The 21,993-nt window shown below is 33.1% G+C and overlaps 3 protein-coding genes across 3 annotated transcripts; 1 reads left to right on the top strand and 2 right to left on the bottom strand.

Moving 5' to 3' along the window:
- Window positions 1-639: 639 nt before the first annotated feature.
- On the top strand, window positions 640-14,385 carry LOC129949013 (uncharacterized). Its single transcript, XM_056060204.1, has 7 exons — window positions 640-1,343; window positions 1,406-1,574; window positions 1,632-2,343; window positions 12,222-12,576; window positions 12,623-12,889; window positions 12,955-13,123; window positions 13,192-14,385. The coding sequence occupies exons 1-7, from the start codon at window positions 655-657 to the stop codon at window positions 13,927-13,929; spliced, it is 3,099 nt and encodes a 1,032-aa protein (XP_055916179.1). The 5' UTR covers window positions 640-654; the 3' UTR covers window positions 13,930-14,385.
- LOC129949457 (UDP-glycosyltransferase UGT5-like) lies at window positions 2,372-4,197 on the bottom strand. The gene is made up of 3 exons (XM_056060928.1): window positions 3,450-4,197; window positions 3,220-3,388; window positions 2,372-3,161 (listed from the first exon to the last, which is right to left on the bottom strand). The coding sequence occupies exons 1-3, from the start codon at window positions 4,133-4,135 to the stop codon at window positions 2,436-2,438; spliced, it is 1,581 nt and encodes a 526-aa protein (XP_055916903.1). The 5' UTR covers window positions 4,136-4,197; the 3' UTR covers window positions 2,372-2,435.
- LOC129949456 (UDP-glycosyltransferase UGT5-like) lies at window positions 4,687-6,694 on the bottom strand. The gene is made up of 3 exons (XM_056060927.1): window positions 5,945-6,694; window positions 5,714-5,882; window positions 4,687-5,645 (listed from the first exon to the last, which is right to left on the bottom strand). Exons 1-3 carry the CDS (start codon window positions 6,661-6,663, stop codon window positions 4,911-4,913), a joined length of 1,623 nt encoding a protein of 540 aa, XP_055916902.1. The 5' UTR covers window positions 6,664-6,694; the 3' UTR covers window positions 4,687-4,910.
- Window positions 14,386-21,993: the final 7,608 nt, after the last annotated feature.

Here is a 21,993-nt window from a genome sequence, read left to right as displayed (position 1 = left end):
GTAGACCCCCTTCATTCAAAAACTGTTTTTTCTGCCGCTAAAAATGAAAAAAAAGAATAGAATCAACAACAAGAACTAATATCGTTGAATTTAAAGACTGACAATTTAATAACACACATTTTCATGAGATAATAATAACTATCAGATTCAATAGTTCTACACTTAGCAAAAATGTCAATATCGTTGAAAGTGTTCTGATATATGGGCATTCGAATAATTATGCTAAAACTGCTCAGATCCAAACTGTCGGATTTATTCAGATTCATATCCGTCACTATTCGGATAGCTCAGATCAGATAAATTTGTAACTATCCAATCTGTGTCTTTTTTATGTATTCGGATATCCGAAGTTTGTTTTCGGAAGATTCTCCATTTCTAGATTAACATTTTGAAAAACCGCATTAATTTCATATTTCCTATTTATTTTGCGTTGTATGATCTCTCAGTGTGGACCTATAGAACAACAAACTTCCTGTATTGATCTCGATGATGAAATTATATTTGCCATGGCTAAATACTAACAATATGATAATCGCTTATCGGATATTTAAAGCTAAAAGATAAGTACACATTTTTCGATCATTTACTACTATTATAGTCGATTTTCGAAATTAAAATTCTCAGTTTAAGAAGGTTACTCCGATCAATAACACAATGCGAATCTCGGTATCAGCTCCAGCGGTGGGCTTGCTTTCGATACTCTTCGTGCTTTCAATTACTTCATCAGGCAATGCTTCCAATATTCTTTGTCTCTTCACCAGTCCTGGTCGATCCCATATTATAATTTATATGGCAATTGCCAGAACTCTAGTGGAGAGAGGTCATAATGTGACCATAGTGACAACAATGCCACTGAAGGACAAAAATCCAAAATACCATCATATCTTCCTGCCCCCCGCAGAAGAAGATTATGCTGAATACTACAGACTGCTAAGTGTTGCCGCTACAGAGTCCAATATTTGGGGAGCCTATAATCGTCTATTCTGGGCAAATGTTGAACGAGTACGTATACAGGATAAGGCTTTCAAGAGTCCTCGATTCCAGGACTTCTTAAATAATACCGGAAACCATTTTGATGCTGTGATCCTGGGTTGGGTATTCAATACTTATCAACTTGGAGTAGCAGCACATTTTAAATGTCCCGTCATGCTTGCCTTTGTCAATCATCCTACCAAACTTCTACTATCGATGGCTGGGAGCCCCTTGGCCTTGTCTACTGTTCCTCTTTTTGGAAACTCCTATGACATGCTAAATTTCAAGAAGAGATTAAGTAATTACTTCGACTATTTGCTGTGGAATTTCTTTGAGGAATTCGGGGAATACAAAATGTCCCAATATTATGAGTGAGTGATATTTTTAAGAGACCATTTCAAAAATTACGGAAATATTTTTTTGTTTATTTTAGAGAGTATTTCTCTTCAGAAAAATATCCTTCCTACGATGAAATGAAGAGAAATGTGTCCCTTGTGTTTTGTGCTTCACATTTTAGCGAAGGAAGAATCAGACCACACCCTCCAGGATTTATTGAAATTGGTGGAATTCAAGTCAAAGACAAAGCAAATCCACTTCCTCAGGTAAGACTTGAATTACCAACAAGGTTTTGTATGAATATCATCATGTTTTTGGTTTAGGAAGTTGATGAATTCCTCAAGACTGCCAATGAAGGTTTCATACTGTTTAGCCTGGGCACGAATGTCAAAAGCTCCGACATATCCTCGAATACCACTTCAGCCATTTTCAAAGTATTATCCCAATCAAAATACAAAGTTCTTTGGAAGTGGGATAGTGCTGAAATGCCTGGAGAATCAACCAATATCATGTTTCGGAAGTGGTTCCCTCAAGACGATCTTCTAGCACATCCCCAACTGAAACTTTTCATCACCCATGCTGGAAAAGGAAGTTCAGTAGAGGCTCAATACCATGGTGTTCCGATGTTAGCTATTCCAGTTTATGGAGATCAATTTGGAAATGCTGAAGAAATGCGAACAATGGGATATGGCTTGATAGTTAACCATCGAAATGTGACAGAGCAAAGTTTTCGTCGAGATTTTGCTGAAATTCTTAAAAACCCCAAATATCTGAAAGCTGTGACCAAATTTTCAAAATTGTACACAGATCGGCCATTGTCACCGAGGGAAAGTGTGATCTACTGGACCGAATATGTTATACGCCATCGAGGAGCTAAACATATGCAGAGTCCGGTGATTCACATGAATTTCTTCCAGAAAAACAGTCTTGATGTAATTGTTTTTATAGGAGTAATTTTGTATTTAAGTTTTGTGATTATGAGAAAAATGTTTAAAATATTTTACAGAACGATTTTCATGGTGTGTAGTCGAGAAATAAAATCCGATTAAAAATTTTGCGTTCGTCATCATAAAAAGGCTTATTTTATTTCAAACAAAACTCAAATAAAAGATCTTAAACTATAAAACTTATTGTGTTTTTGATTTTGGTTTCTTTGAGAAGATCTTCCTGTACAGAAACTTAGTTGGAACAGTAACTGCCTTATAGACTACAAATAGAACTAACAGTAGGAAACCTATAACATCCAAACTTAAATACTGAATTCCACTTAAATTCACCAGAGGACTCTGCATATGATAAGCTCCCTTATGCCTTAGAACATATTCCAACCAAAAAACAGCTGTATCCTTTGCATGCATAGGTCTATCTCGATAAAGTGTCGAAAATTTCTTAGTGTTTTGAGCAAACTTAGGGTTTTCGAGCACTTCCAAAACTGCACCTCTTAATTCCTCTACTGTCATTGTCTTCTGATTGAGTTCTAATCCGAAGCCATCTCTTTGAACAGCAGCAGCATTTGAAGCTTGATCAGCTCCAAATGGTATCGCTACCATTGGAACTCCATGGTATTGTGATTCGGTGACACTTCCCTTGCCGGCATGTGTGATGAAGAGTTTCACATTTGTATTGGCAAGGAGATCATCTTGGGGCAGCCATTTTTCATAGAAAATGTTAGGAGCATTTCCGGGTTTTTTAGCAGCATCCCATTTCCAGAGAACGTTCTGCTTGAGACCAGCTAAGGCCTTGAAGAGGATTTCATAAAGTTTCGGATTCATGTCAGCGCTTTTGATATTTGATCCAAAACTAAGGTAGATCAATCCGTGTTCTGACGAAGCATTGAAGATTTTTTGAAGATTCTGGAAGAATAATGGAATGATTGAATTAAAGAGCTTTCAAATTAAAATGTTTATCTACCTCTGGCAAAGGATCAGGCTTCTGCTTGATCTGAATTCCACCAACATCAACGAGGCCAGGTACATTTGGACGAACTACTCCTTCGGTAAAATGAGAGTTGCACAAAACCAATGACACATTCTTCTTTGCATCTTCAAATGATGGATATTTCGAAGGAGGGAAGATTTCACTAAACCAAAAAATACAGCGAGTTAGAATAAATTTCAAATTTTTAAAAATATTTGTAGTACCTGTACAAATTTGACATTTCCCAGTCCAAGAAAAATGCCAATAACCTAATGAAGAAATTCGTAATGAAGTTCTGTAATCTTCCGGTAAATTTCATTGGATCTGGAGCAGCAACCAATGGCGAAGCTGGAACATAAGCAACTTCTGGCGGATTACCAATTAAACTGTCTATAAAATTATTTGTAGCACTCATGAAACTTATCACAACTGGACACTTGAAATGTGCGCCAATTCCAATATGGAATTCATTGAAGAAATATCCCATGATAACAAGATCGAATTTATTGTCAGGATTATTCATCAAATCCTGGAATCGTTGATCTTTTAATGGATCAGATTGCATGTGTCCAAAACCAAACACATTAGCTACTCCATCCTTAATTGACTCGATAATTCCTCGATTGGTTAGTTTCAGCTTTGCTTTGAATTCATCTACTTCCTTCTTACGTTGTTCGGTTTGTGGAATAAGGATATGATGATATTTTGGATTTTTGTCCTTTGTTGGAAGAGCTGTAACAACTGTCACATTATGACCACGTTCAGCCAAAGCCCTAACGTAGGACATGTGAACTATATTGTGCGATGGACTGATGGTGGTGAAGACACCCAGGATATTTGCAGTTTCACCTGCCCCAACGTATAAGGCCAAAAGGCCGAGAAGCGCAACGAGCTTGTAACTTCCAGCCATGATGAAATGACAACCGTGACTGAACTTACTTGAACAAATTCTGAAACTTAAAAGCTTCTGAATAGAAGGTTACTCTTGGTTTATAAAGAAGGTTTTTTTTTATCTAGAAGTCGAAAAACTTTTTCATAAGAACTGAATGTTTTTTTTCGGTGATAATGGATTTGGTTGATTTGTTTTTATTTCTAATCTCTTTTTTTAGAGGTTTTGATAAGACTAGTAACTAATTTTTTGATAAGGTAGGATAATATTTTTGGACTTATTAAATGACAAGCCTTGGGCAGCTATATAGGAATCTAGATGACAATCAATAATTTTGAGTGGATGAACATATGACTTTTTTATTTTCGGATCATGCTCTATCAGCAATATTGGAGAAGTTTTAATTGTTTTGCTTAGTCTTATCTAAAATCTCCCAAAATTTAATCAACATTTGACCGTAAATAGTAAGTGACTGTGACTTTTCTTGATAAGCTAATTATTAAAATATTGTTGATAACAATTGATGTTAAGTGGGCAGGTACCTATAAGAAACGTACAATTTTCTTAGGTTACTTCGTATCAAACGTTTGTATTTCAAATTCCAAGTTCTTAACATTAAATTCTTCATTAAACAAGATCAATTATATTCCCAGATACCTTACTTAATAATCCATTATCTTATCGTAAAATTATTTCAAACGAAAAATGTACTTCTTCCAAAAATATAATATCACAAATTGACTCAAATTATCAAAATGAGCACGCAGTTTTTTTCATAAATTTTTTTTGTTGATTCTCAATGTTTCTTGATTTTTTGAACTTTTGTAAACTTAGCAATGAGTCTTCTAAACACAAATATCAATGGGACACTAACTAACTTATATACTAAGAACAGTATCAGCAATATAAAAGCAATGACATCGAAGCTATACAACTGGAAAGTATTCAAATGTACCGCAGGACTTTGCATATGATAAGCTCCTTTATGCCTAATAACATATTCCAGCCAAAAGACTGCTGTTTCTCTAGGAGTCATTGGTCTATCTTTGGTAAGTTTTGAAAATCGTCTGACATTTTCTGTGTACTGGGGATTTGTGAGGACTTCAAGGATTGCTTCTTTAAATTGATCCTCAGTGACTGTTTTCTTATCAACTTGTAGCCCAAAGCCATCTTTAACCATTTGAGCAGCATTTCCAATTTGATCCGCTATCATTGGTACAGCTACCATAGGAACTCCATGATATGCAGCTTCAGTAACTCCTCCCTTGCCAGCATGGGTGATGAAAAGCTTTAAATTCGGGTGTTGCAGGAGATCATCTTGCGGTAGCCAACTGTTGTAGTGGATATTTGAAGCAGTACCTGGTGTTTTCGGGTCCGACCATTTCCAGAGAACTGTTTGCTTAAGACCAGAAAGTGCCTTAAAAAGTGCATTAACAACATCAGGGTTGATGTCGTTGATTCCCAAGTTAGACCCAAAGCTAACATAGATAACTCCATGCTCTGAAGAAGCATTGAACAATTTTTGAAGGTTCTTTGAAAAAAAGAGATAAACTAATATTAAACATTGCCAAAGGAAATAACAAATATGAATCAACTTACTTCTGGAAGAGGATCTGGCTTGTCCTTAATTTGGATTCCTCCACATTCAATAGCTGCTGGAACATTTGGCCGGACTATTCCATCGGTGAAGTGATAGTTGAACATAATTAACGAAACCTTCTTTTTAGCCTCGTGATATGAAGGATATTCCGTTGGAGAAAATATTTCACTGCAATTTAAGAAAATTTTAGAAAAATCGTTCCACAATTCAAGAAAACTCTTGATCCCTACTTGTATATTCCTTCCATTTGCATATCCATCAAGCCATTGAAAACGCTCACCGGAATGTTGATCATAAAGTTGGTAAGTCTGCCCTTGAAAGTTGACAAATCTGGCAGTCCAAATAGCGGTGAAAGAGGTACATAAGCCAGTTCGTTTGGGTTTCCAATGAAACTGTTCGTTAAACTATTCGGTGCATTGGCATAACTTAAAACCATAGGACACCTGAAGTGTGCTGCAAGTCCAACGTAGAACGGATTGAAGAAGTATCCTCCTACGATCAGATCGAATTTGTTATCAGGATTTTGCATAAGATCCTGAAAGCGTTGATCCTTGAGATGATCAGCGAGCATAGGACCAAACGATGAAACGCTCTCAAGACTTGTCCGAATTAATTCCAACAAACTCCGTTTTTTACTGACAGCGGCTTTCATATCGGCCATTTGTTTAGTTCTGGCCTCAGTGGGAGGAATTAGGATGTGATGATACTTGGGATTCTTGTCCTTGAGAGGAATTGATGTTACTACTGTTACATTATGTCCTCGTTCAATCAATGGCCTAAGATAGGACATATGAACAATATTGTGCGAAGGACTGGTTGTAGTGAATATTCCAAGAATATTTGCTGATTCACTTATTGGAGCAAAAGCCGCAAGTAATACCAATGAGGCAACGAATAGTTTGATTTTTTTACCATCATCCATGATTGCTGATGCAAAGTTAACAATCATCGTGTGTTTAGGCTCGAGTTAAAGTGTTTACTGAAACTGAAAATCATTGTGTTCTTGTTAAAATAAGAGTTATTTTGCAAGTAATACGTATTTGCAAGTCATTTTATTATCAAAAATATTTCAGAGTTTTCCCCAAAAAAACGAAGAAAGCTTTTGCTTTATCATTAACGCTATAACTTTCAGTGAAGCATAAGCTAAGTTGGTTTCTGTAATTTTTTGGAAAGTCTTTTTATCAAAACGTTCTTCACTGCTTTCTGCAAAATCTTAAGACTTTTACAATTGCTGAATTTTTGTTCTTCTTCCAAATGTTATTTAAAAGAGAGGTCCATCTCGGAATTTATAGTTTAGTTGCTCAGATCTCAAATGACAAAAATGTGAACTTTAGTTTTGAAAAATTGTGAAAAAAATCTATAGCATATCCGATTTAAGTCAAAACCGTATTTTGAAAAATGTATTTTATGGTTAGAATCAGCTAAAAGTGCAATGTTTTGTATTTCAAAGTGGTCTTCTGTCAGAATTCAAATTCTGTTTTTCAAAAAAGCATTTTAACTGCGTAGATACAAATTTAAAAAAATATCGAAATCTCTAATGAAATATATACGCATATATAAATACCGCCTTCTCGTTTTGCTCTGTCATAGATTAAGTAAAACATTATTATTAAGAGCTTTATCTACGATTGATATTGAAAATGTTTTTTTATCAAGAACGTCCAAGGTGGTTGATTTCAAAAAGCTATTCATTCAAAATCAGCTGATTTCGCGATTATAACAATTTCAAATTCCAGATTCAATAATATATAAAGATTTGTGATGCCTAGAAATCGTAGTATTTAATAGAAACTCATTAACAAGAGGTCCCTACAAAAAAAATGCTAAATCTGAACGAAATCCATAAGAAAAGTACAAAATGCAAATTCTCGTCACTGTGTTCTTTGTATAAACCTTGTTGTTGAAGTATATTAACAGATTCCTAAAATTATTCAAAAACACTTAGTAGAAATAAGACTTATATAGGATGTTATCTTTAGCTGCATGAGAAGCCGAAAATGTCAAACTTTGATAGCAATGTAGTACCCGTTGCGTGATGTATAGTTTTTTTTCACGAGTACTGTCTCTTGCGAGGAATTGACAAATCCACTAATAGTAATTCTTGCCATGAAAAGAGCTTTCTCAAATAAGTTGTTTGAATTCGGTTTAAAACTGTAGGTCCCCTTCATCCTGACGAAATAACTCGCTCACAGGAATGGCTGAGAGTTGTAAGTCACTAGGCGCTAGTTCTCAACGGACTTTTGCGCCACCTAATTTTTTTAAGGGTTAGCAATTCATCATGAAGCGCTTAACGCCAGTGAAACAATCCTAAATTGTGGACATTTGTTTTAAAAAAATAAATTTGCTAGCAAAGTTCATACAGCACTAATACCGTAGGTGGATAAAAGCTATTTACTATCGCCATTAGAAATAAAAGACATCGCACTTATTATTGGACTGTTAGATTTTAAATTTTGAAATAGCTTTGTCTCCTGAGTACATCTAAAGTTTATGCTTCAAAACTTTAATTTGGTTGGATAAATTAAATCAATTGCCAATAATTGTAGGAAACGTCAATATACCAATTTTTAATGGACTCAAAGCCAGAAAGCTATTTCCGATCTCCATTGTCTGTTTGGTAAGTGTTCTTAAGGAACTATCGGTTCTTATTTCTTTCGAACAAGGAAGGTGCTGAATTTATGTTTCCAAACATTAATCAGCTAAATATCTTTCACATTTATTTCCAACAAAACAGCGCAACTTATTATTCGGCGTGATATTAATATTAACAGGAAAACTCGTTTGTGCAACTTTTGATTACTTTTAACGACAAATCGTTAACTCTTAAATTATTGGCATATTCAGTCTGATGATGGCTCATCGAAAGTCATATTTAAAAAAATAGGTTGGGGTAATAACTTCCCATCCGTGCCCGTCTGTCTATTTTTCAAAAACATTAACAAAACATTAATAACAATATTTTGCATTAGAGAAATTCAAAAGTCAATATTTTCTCCTAATACTTGACTCAAAACCCAAAACTTATCATTTTATTTTTTTGTGTTTTGTAACTTGATTTTTTCTAAAAGATAGCAACAATATTTTGTATATGATAAAATAAGTTTGATTTTAATATCTGCTTTTGTTCTTGACAATTCTAGTGGAAAAACAGTTTTAAACAATTTTAGCAGCACTTAAATTTTTCCAAAAACATTAAATTTTAAAGTGAATACCTCCACTAATTCAAGTCCTATTGAGAATCGAGCGTCAATTTTATCTAATCTTATGTGATATTTTTTTGTAGATTGAAATTAAAGAAAACTAACTGGTTTTATAAAAAAAATTTGAGGAATGTTGAAAACAAATTTTTTTAAGGACGAAATTAGTTTGAAGACAAAATCTTTAATTTTTGAAAAGATATTTGAGTCGAAAATGAATTTTTACCAACTTTTGGTATTGTGTTTTATGTTTTTATTAAACTATCAATCAAATTTTTATCAACATTTGACCAGATGACAAAAACATTAACTTTTGTGTTGGTATTTGTATTTTATTTATTTCAAAAATCGCTTACAAGGTAGGACTCTTATAAAGTGTTCCTTCCATAGACTTTACCGATGGCACTATTAAGGTGGTCATCCCAAGTGAGAGTGAGAGTGCGATTGAATACTACTCCTAGGTTTCTAGCAGTGCTACCATATTCAATGGTTTCGTCGTCAAGTTTCAACAGGTTCAAACCCGATAGATCAAAATTTTTGCGATTGATCGGGAGGGATGTTGATTTGTCAGGGTTAAGGCGGAGATCGTTCTTTTTTGACCACTATGAAATGCGGAGCAGATCCTCGTTCATTAAAGCTACGGCATCATTTTTAGCCCCAAAAGGTCTACTTATCAGGAGCTGCACATCATCAGCATAAAGATGAATTAAACAATGTTTAGCAACTTTTGGTAACTCATTTATGTAAAGTGAAAAGAGGATTGGTCCAAAGATAGATCCCTGTGGCACTCCACTCACAACACTGAGAAATGTGGACGAGTATCCATTGGCCACCACGCATTGTTGCCTTCGGCTGAGATACGAAAGCACAGGCTTACAGGACTCTAAAGAAAAGCCAAAGTTAATTCGCAGCTTTCTACAAAGAAAAACACTATCACTGCCCATAGCCATTCTTATTTCATCAGTTATAAAAAGTAAGGCGGGATTTGCAGTTGCGCTTAGGTCGAAAACCAGACTGACAGGTACTTAAGAGGTTGTTGCTTGTTAGATATTGTTGGATCTACCCCAGAATAGTTTTTTCAAACACCTTCGAAATAAACGGAAGAATGGCAATCGGTCGAAATTCTATAGCAGTACCTGTTTTCTTTTTGGGTATGGGAATAATCTTAGCCTTCTTCCATTCTAAAGGAAATTCGGAAGTAGTCAATATGCTGTTAAATATGTAGGTTATATAGCGCAGAATATATGGAAGTAGTAGTCTCAAGAATTTAGGGTCCATTTGGTCCAGTCCAGTAGCATTAGATTTAATCGATATTATTGCCTCTACAATGTCTTCCTCTTGTATTCTTATAAAACTCAGAGAGCTGTTGATAGCAGTTGGTTCCTCCTCAGTAAGAGAATGAACGGGTGAAGCAACGTTTAAAGGCATGGACGTAAACTTTTTGTTGAGTGCATCACAATCGACACCACCAACAGGCTTTTAAGATTGTTTGCCAATACCGATTTCACGTAGGTTTTTCCATAATTGTTTGCCAGAGGTTAAAGAACCAAGATTGTTTTCATAGTAAAGTCTTCTTGCCGTTTTGACCATTACGACAGCTTGATTACACAGTCTGCAATACAATTTGTGGAAGTGCTCCTGTTTGTAACGTCTCCATTGACTGTAGGCGTAATCTCGTCGTGACATCAGAGCAGAGATGTCGTTATTTAGCCAAGGTGAAGAAGGGTTTCAATAGGAGCATTCCTCTCAAAAAGCTGATTGACGTTTTGCCGTAAAAACTCCTTGATCATTTACATTTTGCATAAGGTACAGTGAGTTCTATTCTACGCAGTCAAAATCACGCACTAAGTGTATAAGTTTTTGAAGTCTCGGTATTGAAAAAATTAAATCCGAACATACAAAAAATAAATCGTGCTTGGAAAAACCAGGTGCTTAAAGCTGGCTGTAAAGCATAACCTTACCAACATCGCTGGAAAGATACACATCTAGTAGCGAACTAGACTCTTTAGTGATGTGGGTAGCCGTGGAGTAGTTCTTTAATCTTTGATTTAAATTCTAGGGACCTTGGAACGTCGACAAATATCAATTTTTTCAATTCGACAAATCGGACCGATAACAATGGGAAGTTAAAAACAAGTGCCTTGAAATTATCTGCTAAGGTTTAATAATGAAAAATCCATTCTTCAATATTTATGTCTTGCATTATTATTTATTTTCTAAAGCTCTTAAAAAACACCGTATACTTAAATACAAACAAATTTGAAAAATTCATATTTCCTTATCTCAATCTCACAAAAATAAAATTGATACAAATTCTGTTTACAAGAAATGCTGATTATAAAACGGAGAACGAATCAATTTTAAAAAATAAAACAAACCAAAACAAAACTACTTAGAAAAGCGTCATCTATTAACAAACAAAAATTTAGTCAGTTAAACAATAACAATATGCAAGCTTCATTCATAAAGATTATATCTAAACAATTAAAGTATGAAGTAGCAACAAAAAACCTAATACAATCTTTACACGGAGTGTCTCGTGATAAAAAGTAATGTTTACAATGAAAATTTCGAATAAAATATAAATGCAAAAAGAATACAAAATTGTTCGCGAAACGTCAAAACTTTGAAGAAAAGTAGAACAGAAATCAGAACTGTCAGACACTGTTTTAAGTGTGCAGGGGGCCTAAGAATACCACCCAAGTGAAAAAGTTATCATAACAAAAACAAACCAAAAAAACAACAATAAATAATTCACTGTTTTTTGCATAAAATCTAAAAGTTATAAGTGACTCAAATCATATTGAAAAAAATTCCATAGTCATGCCTTTTCTAATTTCTAATGCTTGTATTTCAAATTCACTCTGATTATACACGAAAGCTCTTTCTCGATGACATAATAAATTCTCTTTAACGCTCTTAGCAAAGAGAAGTCTTACAGAAGCCCTTTTATAAATTGTTGTTTATCATCAAACGTCAATAAATAACCAAACAATGATCAAACCACCACGCAGTATGTTAATGTAGGCAAAGGCATTACTTTAAAATTCAAAAAACGCCTTCAAATCATGACTACTGATATCCAAGCTTTTTGTTCTAAAGTCTATTCTTGCCAGCATGAAGAGATATCATTATCAACAGAATGTTGTTTCTCTTTCATTTAGATACGATCCATATAGCAACTCTTGTTATCCAATTGAACTTTAGGAACTTCGTCGAGCTTGAGCTCACGCAGCTTGAATAATTTATTTATAGACACTCATGCTCCAGCCTTTTTAGATTAGTTGGTTCTAAACAAGCAATCGCATAGGTTGTTCAAAAGTCTCAATCATGCGGTCAAACTTCAAATTCGTCACTCTTTTGTGCCTTTTGGTGGCATTCCTTGTCGGTGGAAGTGAATCGGCAAATATACTCGGTGTCTTCACCAGCAGCAGTCCTTCACATCAAATTGTTCATATGTCTTATATTAAGGCTCTCATCGAACGTGGACACAATGTGACAGTACTCTCAACAATTCCTCTCAAGGACAAAAATCCCAAATATCATCATCTACTGATTCCCCCAAGTGCGGAAAGAGTCAAAGAAATGGATGATATGAAATCAGCCATGAACAAACCCCAGGGTTTCATGAAGTCAATTACCGGAGGAATTAATAGTGTGTTGTCGTTGGGTGACATTCAGAGTGATGCTTTGAAGAGTGAACGTTTCCAGGATTATTGGATACTTCTTCAATGATTTCCATGTTGGACTTGGAGCCCACTTCAGATGTCCAATCATTATGAGTTGGACATCTTCGTCGTATGATATGGTTGACAAATTTGTTGGAAATCCTCCAGAAATCGCTTATGTTCCAGCTTCGACTATGTTTGGTATGGTTGATACCACCAAATTCACTGGACGTCTTAGTAATTTGTTCCAGAAAATGGTCTTTAAGATTTTTGGAGCTCTAATCGATAACCGAATGGCAAATTTGTATAGGTAAATATCCTTAGTGAAATCTGTAAAAGAAGTTTATTTTAACAAAAGCCTTCCTGAATGAACAGTGAGATCTTTCCTTCTACTGACTATCCATCATTTGAAGATGCCAAGAAGAAAGTCTCCTTACTTCTGCTGAACTATCACTTCTCAGATGGAATTATTCGCCCAAATGTCCCAGCTGTCATTGAGTGTGGTGGAATTCAAATCAAGGAGAAACCAGATCCATTGCCAGAGGTGGGTTAAAATACCAAAAATCTTCTAAAAATTTGTCACTGATATTTTCTTTCTTCATCCTAAAATAGGATTTGCAAAAGATATTTAACGCCTCTTCCGAACACGGTGTGATTTATCTCAGCTTTGGCTCGAACATCAAAGGTGACGATTTAAATCCCGAACTTTTCGGAATTCTCTTCAAAGCCCTTTCCAGTCTGAAGCAGACTGTCTTATGGAAATGGGATGGTAAGAAGTTACCTGGCGAGTCTCCAAATATCCACTATCGCAAATGGCTTCCTCAGGATGATCTCCTGGCTCATCCCAACGTGAAGGCCTTCATTACTCATGCCGGAAAGGGAAGTACTGCTGAATCACAGTTCCACGGAGTCCCTATGGTAACTGTTCCCATGTTTGCTGATCAATTAGGAAATGCTGATCAAGTTAAGAATAGTGGCTTCGGTGTTAAGGTTGATCAAAAGACCATGACAGTGGAAAGTTTGAAAGCTGCAATTCTTGAAGTTCTCGAAAATCCCAAATACAAAGAAAATATCAATGAGTTTTCCAAGCTTTACCGTGACAGACCAATGAGCGCCAAGGAAACAGCTGTATTTTGGATTGAATATGTGATCAGACATAAGGGAGCCTATCACATGCAAAGTCCTGCCGTGTTTTTGAATTCCTTCCAACTTTTCAGTGTCGATGTGATTGGTTTCCTCCTGTTGGTGGCATTTGTCGTTTATAAACTGATAACTGTTCCAGCTAAATTTGCTATAAGGAAATTCTTCGCATGGAAATATGCTAAAGCCCAAAAAGTTAAGAAGCAATAGATTTTCACTATCTTATCGGCGCTAGGAGTCGGCGGTGGAAAGATTGTCACAATTGCATACCTATCATACTTACCTCATTTTGTATTCTAGAAGTGTTATAGCTTTATATTTTTTTAAAGTGATTTTATCAATTTTTATACAAATACAAAAATTGAAATAAATTTAAAAAAAAACGTATTTTAATTGAATTGAGATGACATTGGATATTTGGTCAAAAGTTGTGTATACCTACGATTGTTCACCTAAAATGAACACGCACTTTAGACACACAAAAATGTGTAATTGAGGCAATTGTGATTGAAACACTGCCCTTAAATAAAACGAACTTTGGACAAAATTACTATCATTTAGTATCTATGGATTTACATGACATCCATAAACGTATATAGATAAGTTAACTATATATTTAATATTTCTATCAAGATAGAATAAAACAACAACATTTATTCAAAACAGGTTCTCCCTCTTTATAAACATTTTTAATGATTAGATGATGAAGCAGATTATTAGAAGTACACTCATTCTGTCAAATCATAATATTGATGACAAACAAAAACAATAAAATTCGCGATGGTCATGCTTTGAGTTAATTGCCTCTCAAAAAGCTTTTGTTGATTGGGTTGGGAACAGTCTAAAGTGTTTAATAAATTCTCTTTGGAATTTGTTGAGTGTTTGGGGTACTTTAAGAGAATACATATTTTCAAATACAAATTTCAATTGTTTTTACTCAACATGTAATAATTCATTTCAAAATGAAACGTAGATTAGTCAACAAAATAAAAAAGCAACTGAAAAGTTAATATTTTAATGTTAATTGATATTAGCAGCTAAGCTATTTTAAAGATACCTACAGATCTTTCAATATATTTTTAGTAAGGAATAATGGGATATAATTTTTAGCAATATATTGATTAGGAATTTAGGATAAGTATTTAAATGTTTAGCTATTCCAAAACTTTTTACTAGAATAATAATTCTCTTTTATTAAAAGCAAGCATCTGAACACGTCTGATCAATGACAGTGCGTGAAAACGTCACAAACAAACCTTAACATGGGAAAATCCATTTGAAATGTCAGAAACTAAAAAGTAATCGGTGGCAGTTCATAAAAAAGTCAACAATCCTACCTTTGGGAAAACATTTGTTGGGCTATACATCTCTAATTTCATTTATCTGTCAAAATTTAATTTATATTTGTGGCGCATGGAAAACTATTGATCCAGAACTACAGATTTGATCTTAAATCTAAAATAAATTAATCTATTTTCCCCATAGAACGCAGGAACAGGGCAACATTATGTTTGTGGCATATCTAGATCAAGAATAATTTGATTTCGTTTACTGATGGAAAACTCCATAAGTTTTATATTTCAGTAACTAAGTATCTAATTACTTAAGGCTAAATTTGAAAATTTTGTGATTTTAACTTTAGTGAAATGTTTATATGTATTAAGATACTAAAATCTTTTTAAATACGCAGGCTCGTCTTTTAACCTTAGTAACTTAGTAAAAAGGTGCCAACGCTTTGATTAACCGGATTCAATTTAAGCCAATGCCAATGTTTAAAATCTAAGCATGCTTTCAATATGGAATTCTACTGAATTCCTCTTCTATGTCTGAGATAATTGGCAGACATACTAATTGTTATTTTTCAATGGTTTTGGATGATCACCAAAACTAAGCATAATTTGAGGACTACTACCGGAGTTTTCTTTTCCAAATTTTGTAGCCTTTCTGTTGGTACAACATTTAAGTACGAAAATCTTAAAAAATGCAACCACACTGATAACTTCCCATCCCGTCTGTCGATTTGTTTTGCTTAAAAGTTTGTCTACTATTTGCGTACTATTTTTTGTAGATTTTATTTTGTATGAAAAAACGGACTGTAAGTAAATTTTTACCAACTTTTGTTGAATTTTGTTTAGGTTTTTAATTTTTTGTACAACTTTCAATTCGATTTTTTTTTTTCAAAATTTTACTGAATGTTAAACACAATATTTCTTATAAGATAAAATAAGTTTGAAGCTTAAATTTCAAGTTTTTGAAAAGATATTTGAATCGATATTCAATTTTTACCAACTTTGAGTAATGTTTTTTTTTTTTAGATTTTTATTTTTTATTAAAAAAACTGTTTCTTCGTTGCACAAAATTGTTTTGGAGATGAAATCATATTTAAGTCGTAAAATTTTGGAGGTGACAAATTTTTGTTCAGTTTTTTTTTATTTATAAAAAAAACCGTTAAATGGATATTGTTCCTTGATATCACGTTACAATATATTATATAAAATTTAATTCAAGTCTCTAGCGTTTTTGTTTCGTAAGATATTTAGGGTTAACCAAAATTTTCACCTTTTTTTTCAAACTTCTATGGTAATAAAACCACCCACGCAATTTTCTTAAGAGCCTTTTCAGCATCTTTCTGCCTTAGTATCTGTATATTAAAATTTATTTGAAATCGATATCTCTTCTATTTCTTGAGCTTTGGAAGACGAAAAAAACATCGCAAACGTACGTACACACGCACGCACAGACATCTTTCTAAAAATCTTTTATTTCGACTCTAGGGACCTTGAAACGTCGATAAATGTCAAAATTTTCAATTTTACAAATCGGAACTTCCTATGGGAAGTTAATAAAACGTTCTTAATATTAAAAAGTAAATAGATTTGACGAAAATATTTTGAGAAAAAGAAAGCTATTGAATATTGAATTTCCGTTTTTAGTAAAATCAGTGCATGTGAACACGTCTAATCAGTGACAATTCGGGAAAACAAACCTACATTTGAAATAATTAGTTTAAAATATCAAAAATGGACTTAACAAATTTCTTACTTTTACTATGTTTTTTAATTAAACCTAAAATAGTTTTAAATCTAAACCAATTTTAGGGATTTAAAAAAATTGTTACAATTATTGTTTAATTTCTTCAACGATGTTTATATAGCCCAAAAACTAAGCAGAATTTAAAGGTTTATGGAAATTGCACCAGAAGAGTTTAAACCAGAATTTAATTTTTGAAACAAAATCCAGAAAATTATTCTAACGAAATATTCTCTTATATTTTGAATTTAGTTTTTTTTTAATTTTTTGGATTTTATTTCAAAAAAAAAAATTCTGTTAACTATTTATTACTAACTCAATGTTTTCGAGAACAAGCATGATTCACTGTGTTTCGTTTCAACTGTAAGTAACTAAGTAGTAATGTTGTTTATTTCACTTTATCCATACATTTAATTGTTTGTTATATTTTTATGATTTTATTCAGTTCTTATAGAATGATTAATAATTTAACAAAAGTGTTATTATTTCTTTAAACAAAAAGGTTCAATAATGACTTTTGTCGTCTGTCGCAATCAATACAATTTTTTCTAAACAAAAATTCCCTAGATTTATAATTATTTTTAAGGCAAAAATATAATTAAATTACGTTTCAAATTCTAGTTGTTAAATTCATTTATGAGTTGTTGGCGATAATTCAGTGCTATTCATAAATATTTGATAATGCAGTTCCAATCCTTTAATCCTTTTAAGAAATCTATTATAGTTTTCATAACAAGTAAACCACTTCCTTATGTCTCTCGGCTAATACTTCCTAAAATTGGGCAAGTTCCCACAAAATATGCAAGGGTCTCTTCTTCGTTTGAATTGCAGAGAGTACAGTTTAGATTTTCAGTTTCTGTCCTTCGTGTTCCATTGAGAATAATGAGCCCTGCTCCTGCTTTCAGTATCAAGCGAATTTTGCAGACATCCCAGTCATCCGAGACGTAAACTTCACCAGCAGTATAATCAAACAAACCTACATTTGAAATAATTAGTTTAAAATATCAAAAATGGACTTAACAAATTTCTTACTTTTACTATGTTTTTTAATTAAACCTAAAATAGTTTTAAATCTAAACCAATTTTAGGGATTTAAAAAAATTGTTACAATTATTGTTTAATTTCTTCAACGATGTTTATATAGCCCAAAAACTAAGCAGAATTTAAAGGTTTATGGAAATTGCACCAGAAGAGTTTAAACCAGAATTTAATTTTTGAAACAAAATCCAGAAAATTATTCTAACGAAATATTCTCTTATATTTTGAATTTAGTTTTTTTTTAAATTTTTTGGATTTTATTTCAAAAAAAAAAAATTCTGTTAACTATTTATTACTAACTCAATGTTTTCGAGAACAAGCATGATTCACTGTGTTTCGTTTCAACTGTAAGTAACTAAGTAGTAATGTTGTTTATTTCACTTTATCCATACATTTAATTGTTTTTTATATTTTTATGATTTTATTCAGTTCTTATAGAATGATTAATAATTTAACAAAAGTGTTATTATTTCTTTAAACAAAAAGGTTCAATAATGACTTTTGTCGTCTGTCGCAATCAATACAATTTTTTCTAAACAAAAATTCCCTAGATTTATAATTATTTTTAAGGCAAAAATATAATTAAATTACGTTTCAAATTCTAGTTGTTAAATTCATTTATGAGTTGTTGGCGATAATTCAGTGCTATTCATAAATATTTGATAATGCAGTTCCAATCCTTTAATCCTTTTAAGAAATCTATTATAGTTTTCATAACAAGTGAACCACTTCCTTATGTCTCTCGGCTAATACTTCCTAAAATTGGGCAAGTTCCCACAAAATATGCAAGGGTCTCTTCTTCGTTTGAATTGCAGAGAGTACAGTTTAGATTTTCAGTTTCTGTCCTTCGTGTTCCATTGAGAATAATGATCCCTGCTCCTGCTTTCAGTATCAAGCGAATTTTGCAGACATCCCAGTCATCCGAGACGTAAACTTCACCAGCAGTATAATCAAGCAAATGGTATAAGCTGTGTGTTCTCATTTGTTGTGCTCTTTGCAGAGACTCTAAGTGTTCGCGCCCAGCTTAAACAGAGTTTTGTTGGTCACTTCTCATCCAACTGTTCTACATGTTCCCGATTGAGGCTATTTTCCCAACTCCAGAAAATCTTTTTTTCAATTATCAGCTTGGCTAAAAATTTTGGTAACCTGTTATTAGCGTAAGCGCTGAGAACTCTTCCCATATAATACATATGACATCTCATCGTGTATTCAAAGACAGGTTTCAAATGGCATTCAAGGTTCAAGACATAGTTAGGCGTCACACGTGGCAGACCCAGTACTTTTTTGTAGAAGTATCTTTCCATCTTTTCCACTTCATCATGTTGTAAGTCCTCCCTTACTTTTGCTCTATAACCGAGAATAGCCCTGGTAGCCGCCGGTAGATATCGATCTTAGTGATAAACCTATTCCACGTAAAATTTAAGCTCTGTCTGGCTTGTTTAGATCGTTCTTTGAAGTGCTCCGTTAGGCTTAGTCCGGAAGTTAGCCATATACCAAGGTACTTGTATTTGCCAACATCTTCATAATGGTTGCTCCGTTAAGCTTCTAATTTTCTTGTTGTTTAAGTCTACCACCTATTTTCTAAATGCCATCGCTTTCGATTTCTCCAGGTTTATAACAAGATTCCACTGTTGACAGGATTCTGCCATTTTATTTATAATGCCTTGCAGTATGTCTGGCTTATCAGCTACGAGCACAATGTCATCCGCATACATATGCAATCGAATTTGCATTCCATTCAGCGAAATATCCCCTCCTATGAACTCATAGATATCATTTATATAGAGTGCCAAAAAAAAATGGACTCAGCCAGCACTCTTGTTTAACACCCATCGTTGTTTCAAACCAGTCTGACAATTGTTCCCCATCCCATACCGCAGCTGTTGTTTTATCATACAGATCTTTTATAATTCGGATGAATTTCTCAGAAATCCCTAAGGTTTGCAGTTTGTATAAAAGAGCTCTTCGGCCGCTTTAAAGTTAATAAAGAAACAGTAAACTTTCTTGTTGTCATACATTTGAAGTTTTATGATATTGAAGAGGTGAAACAGGTTATCAGCAGTGCTGTAGCCTTCTCGAAATCCAGCTTGGAACTCATGTAGGATACTATATTCCTATTCCCATTGCTGTAGTCTTGTTAGTAGAACTCCTGCAAAGCTTTTTGCAATAGTGTCCATAAACGATATCCCTTTATAGTTTTGGACGATGTTCTGATCACATTTTTTGTTAATTGGGAAGATAATAGTTTTTTTGAAATCTTGCACTTTTCCACATTCAAGCATTCGATTGAATAGTTTAGCTAATATATTTATTGCTGATATGGGGCTTTGGTAAGGAACTCATATGGCACTCGGTCTTGACCTTGTTTCAACTGGCGTTAACGGATTTGTTCGTACCTTAAGGCGACAGTTATAACTATTTTGGTTTTCAGCATCCTTAAAAATTCTTTGTCGAGATCTAAAAGCTTTTTCTATGATGAGATCGTTTTCAATTAAAAGCTGATTTTTGATTTTATAATTCGAAACAAAATCCTCCCCTGAAGGTATTCCCACCCTTCCGTTTTTTTTTCAACGAAGAACTTTTTTTTAATGGCAGAAATATTTCAATGGTAGCTAAACAAAAATTACAATGATTGGTTTCAATGATGAAAAAGAATGAAAGCTATAACTGGAAAATTAAAAACTAGCTCTCTTTCAATTCGTGCCTGGCACAATTTTAAAAACTTGACTTATTTTCCAAAAAATAAGATCAGGTTATTTTTTCAATTTGAACCAAATTCTAGGAGGCTAGTTTGAAAGTTGTATGCTAAAGAATTTTGTTGCACAGCTAGCTGCGCCCAGCAGCATTATTTTAGAAAAAATTTGGCTATCATAAAAAAGATAGACATGCTAGATATGCTGTCCGAAATGTTAAACATTATTTTAGTAAAGCTTTAACCGTTTCCTCGATTTCGAAACATTCTTTATTGGTTTTATTCTATTATTCCACTGATATAAGTCTATAAATGGGCTATCAAGCACTAAGAGAATTTTTCAAATCGGACCAGTAAGTCCTGAGATTAGCGCGTTCAAACAAACAAACAAACAAACTCTTTAGCTTTATAATATTTATTAATATGTATACTCTTTATTTTTAACTTTTATTGATACCAAGCGTTATTTTTGAGAATAACGACTTAAATATTTATTTTAATGGAAAAATTTAAATATTTAAAAGCATTTTGAAAGTAAATTAGGGTTTTAAACTAACATGTTTTAATTTTTAATTTTGTGTAGTTCTTTACATACATTACAACAAGCGAATTCGAACGACCAATAGAAGTATATTTAAAGCAAAATTAAAGTTCATTATTCAAAACATAAAAATTTTTTTACAGAATTGTTAAGATAATAGAAAAATGAGTCAGGCATTAATAAAAACCTTCGACAGGCATGAGAATTCATTTTGCAATAAGTCATAATCTAAGTGACTTTAATGTTTTTCATAAATTACTTAGCTGGTATAATTTTTAATCTATGATTATTCATTGCCTTGCCATAAAATTCAAAAATATTTTAATCTTATTTACCAGAGATAAGTAGTTAAATTTATTTTTTATTAAATTAAGATAAATATGGAAATATTAAAATGATACGAACAAATTATTTATAACAAATGTTGTTATTAGTTATCTTATCAAATTGGTTCTATATACGTATCAATCAATAACAATTATTTGATATACATAAGTCTAAGACTTTTGCTCTATGATAAGAAATAATCATGTTTAGTGCATATACGCGTAAACATGTATAAGATAAGCTATTATTTACAAATAGTTATTTGGTAAATACGAATCTGATCAAACAAATGTGTACATAATCAACCTGCTTATTCTATCAATGCACCATATTCACGTTAAGAAATAAATCGCCCAATGTACGACCATTTTCTAGCTTCAGTTAACCAATTATATTAGTAACCTGTCCCCAATTAGTGGGGACTTTTGTTATTTTTACAAAATATGAGCACTTTCAACATTTTTCCAATTTTTAATCGGAAATAGAATTTTATTTACTTAACATAGGAAGTTATTGTAATCGGTCCGATTGTTGAAATTGAAAATTTTAAGATTTCTCGACGGTTCAAGGTCCCTAGATTCGAAATAAAAGATTTTTACAAAGATGTCTGTCCGTACGTCCGTTCGTTCTCGACATTTTTTTCGTC

The sequence above is a fragment of the Eupeodes corollae genome, chromosome 3 (assembly GCF_945859685.1).
Source record: "Eupeodes corollae chromosome 3, idEupCoro1.1, whole genome shotgun sequence".
Taxonomy (NCBI): domain Eukaryota; kingdom Metazoa; phylum Arthropoda; class Insecta; order Diptera; family Syrphidae; genus Eupeodes; species Eupeodes corollae.
This window is presented reverse-complemented; position numbering and strand designations above follow the sequence as displayed.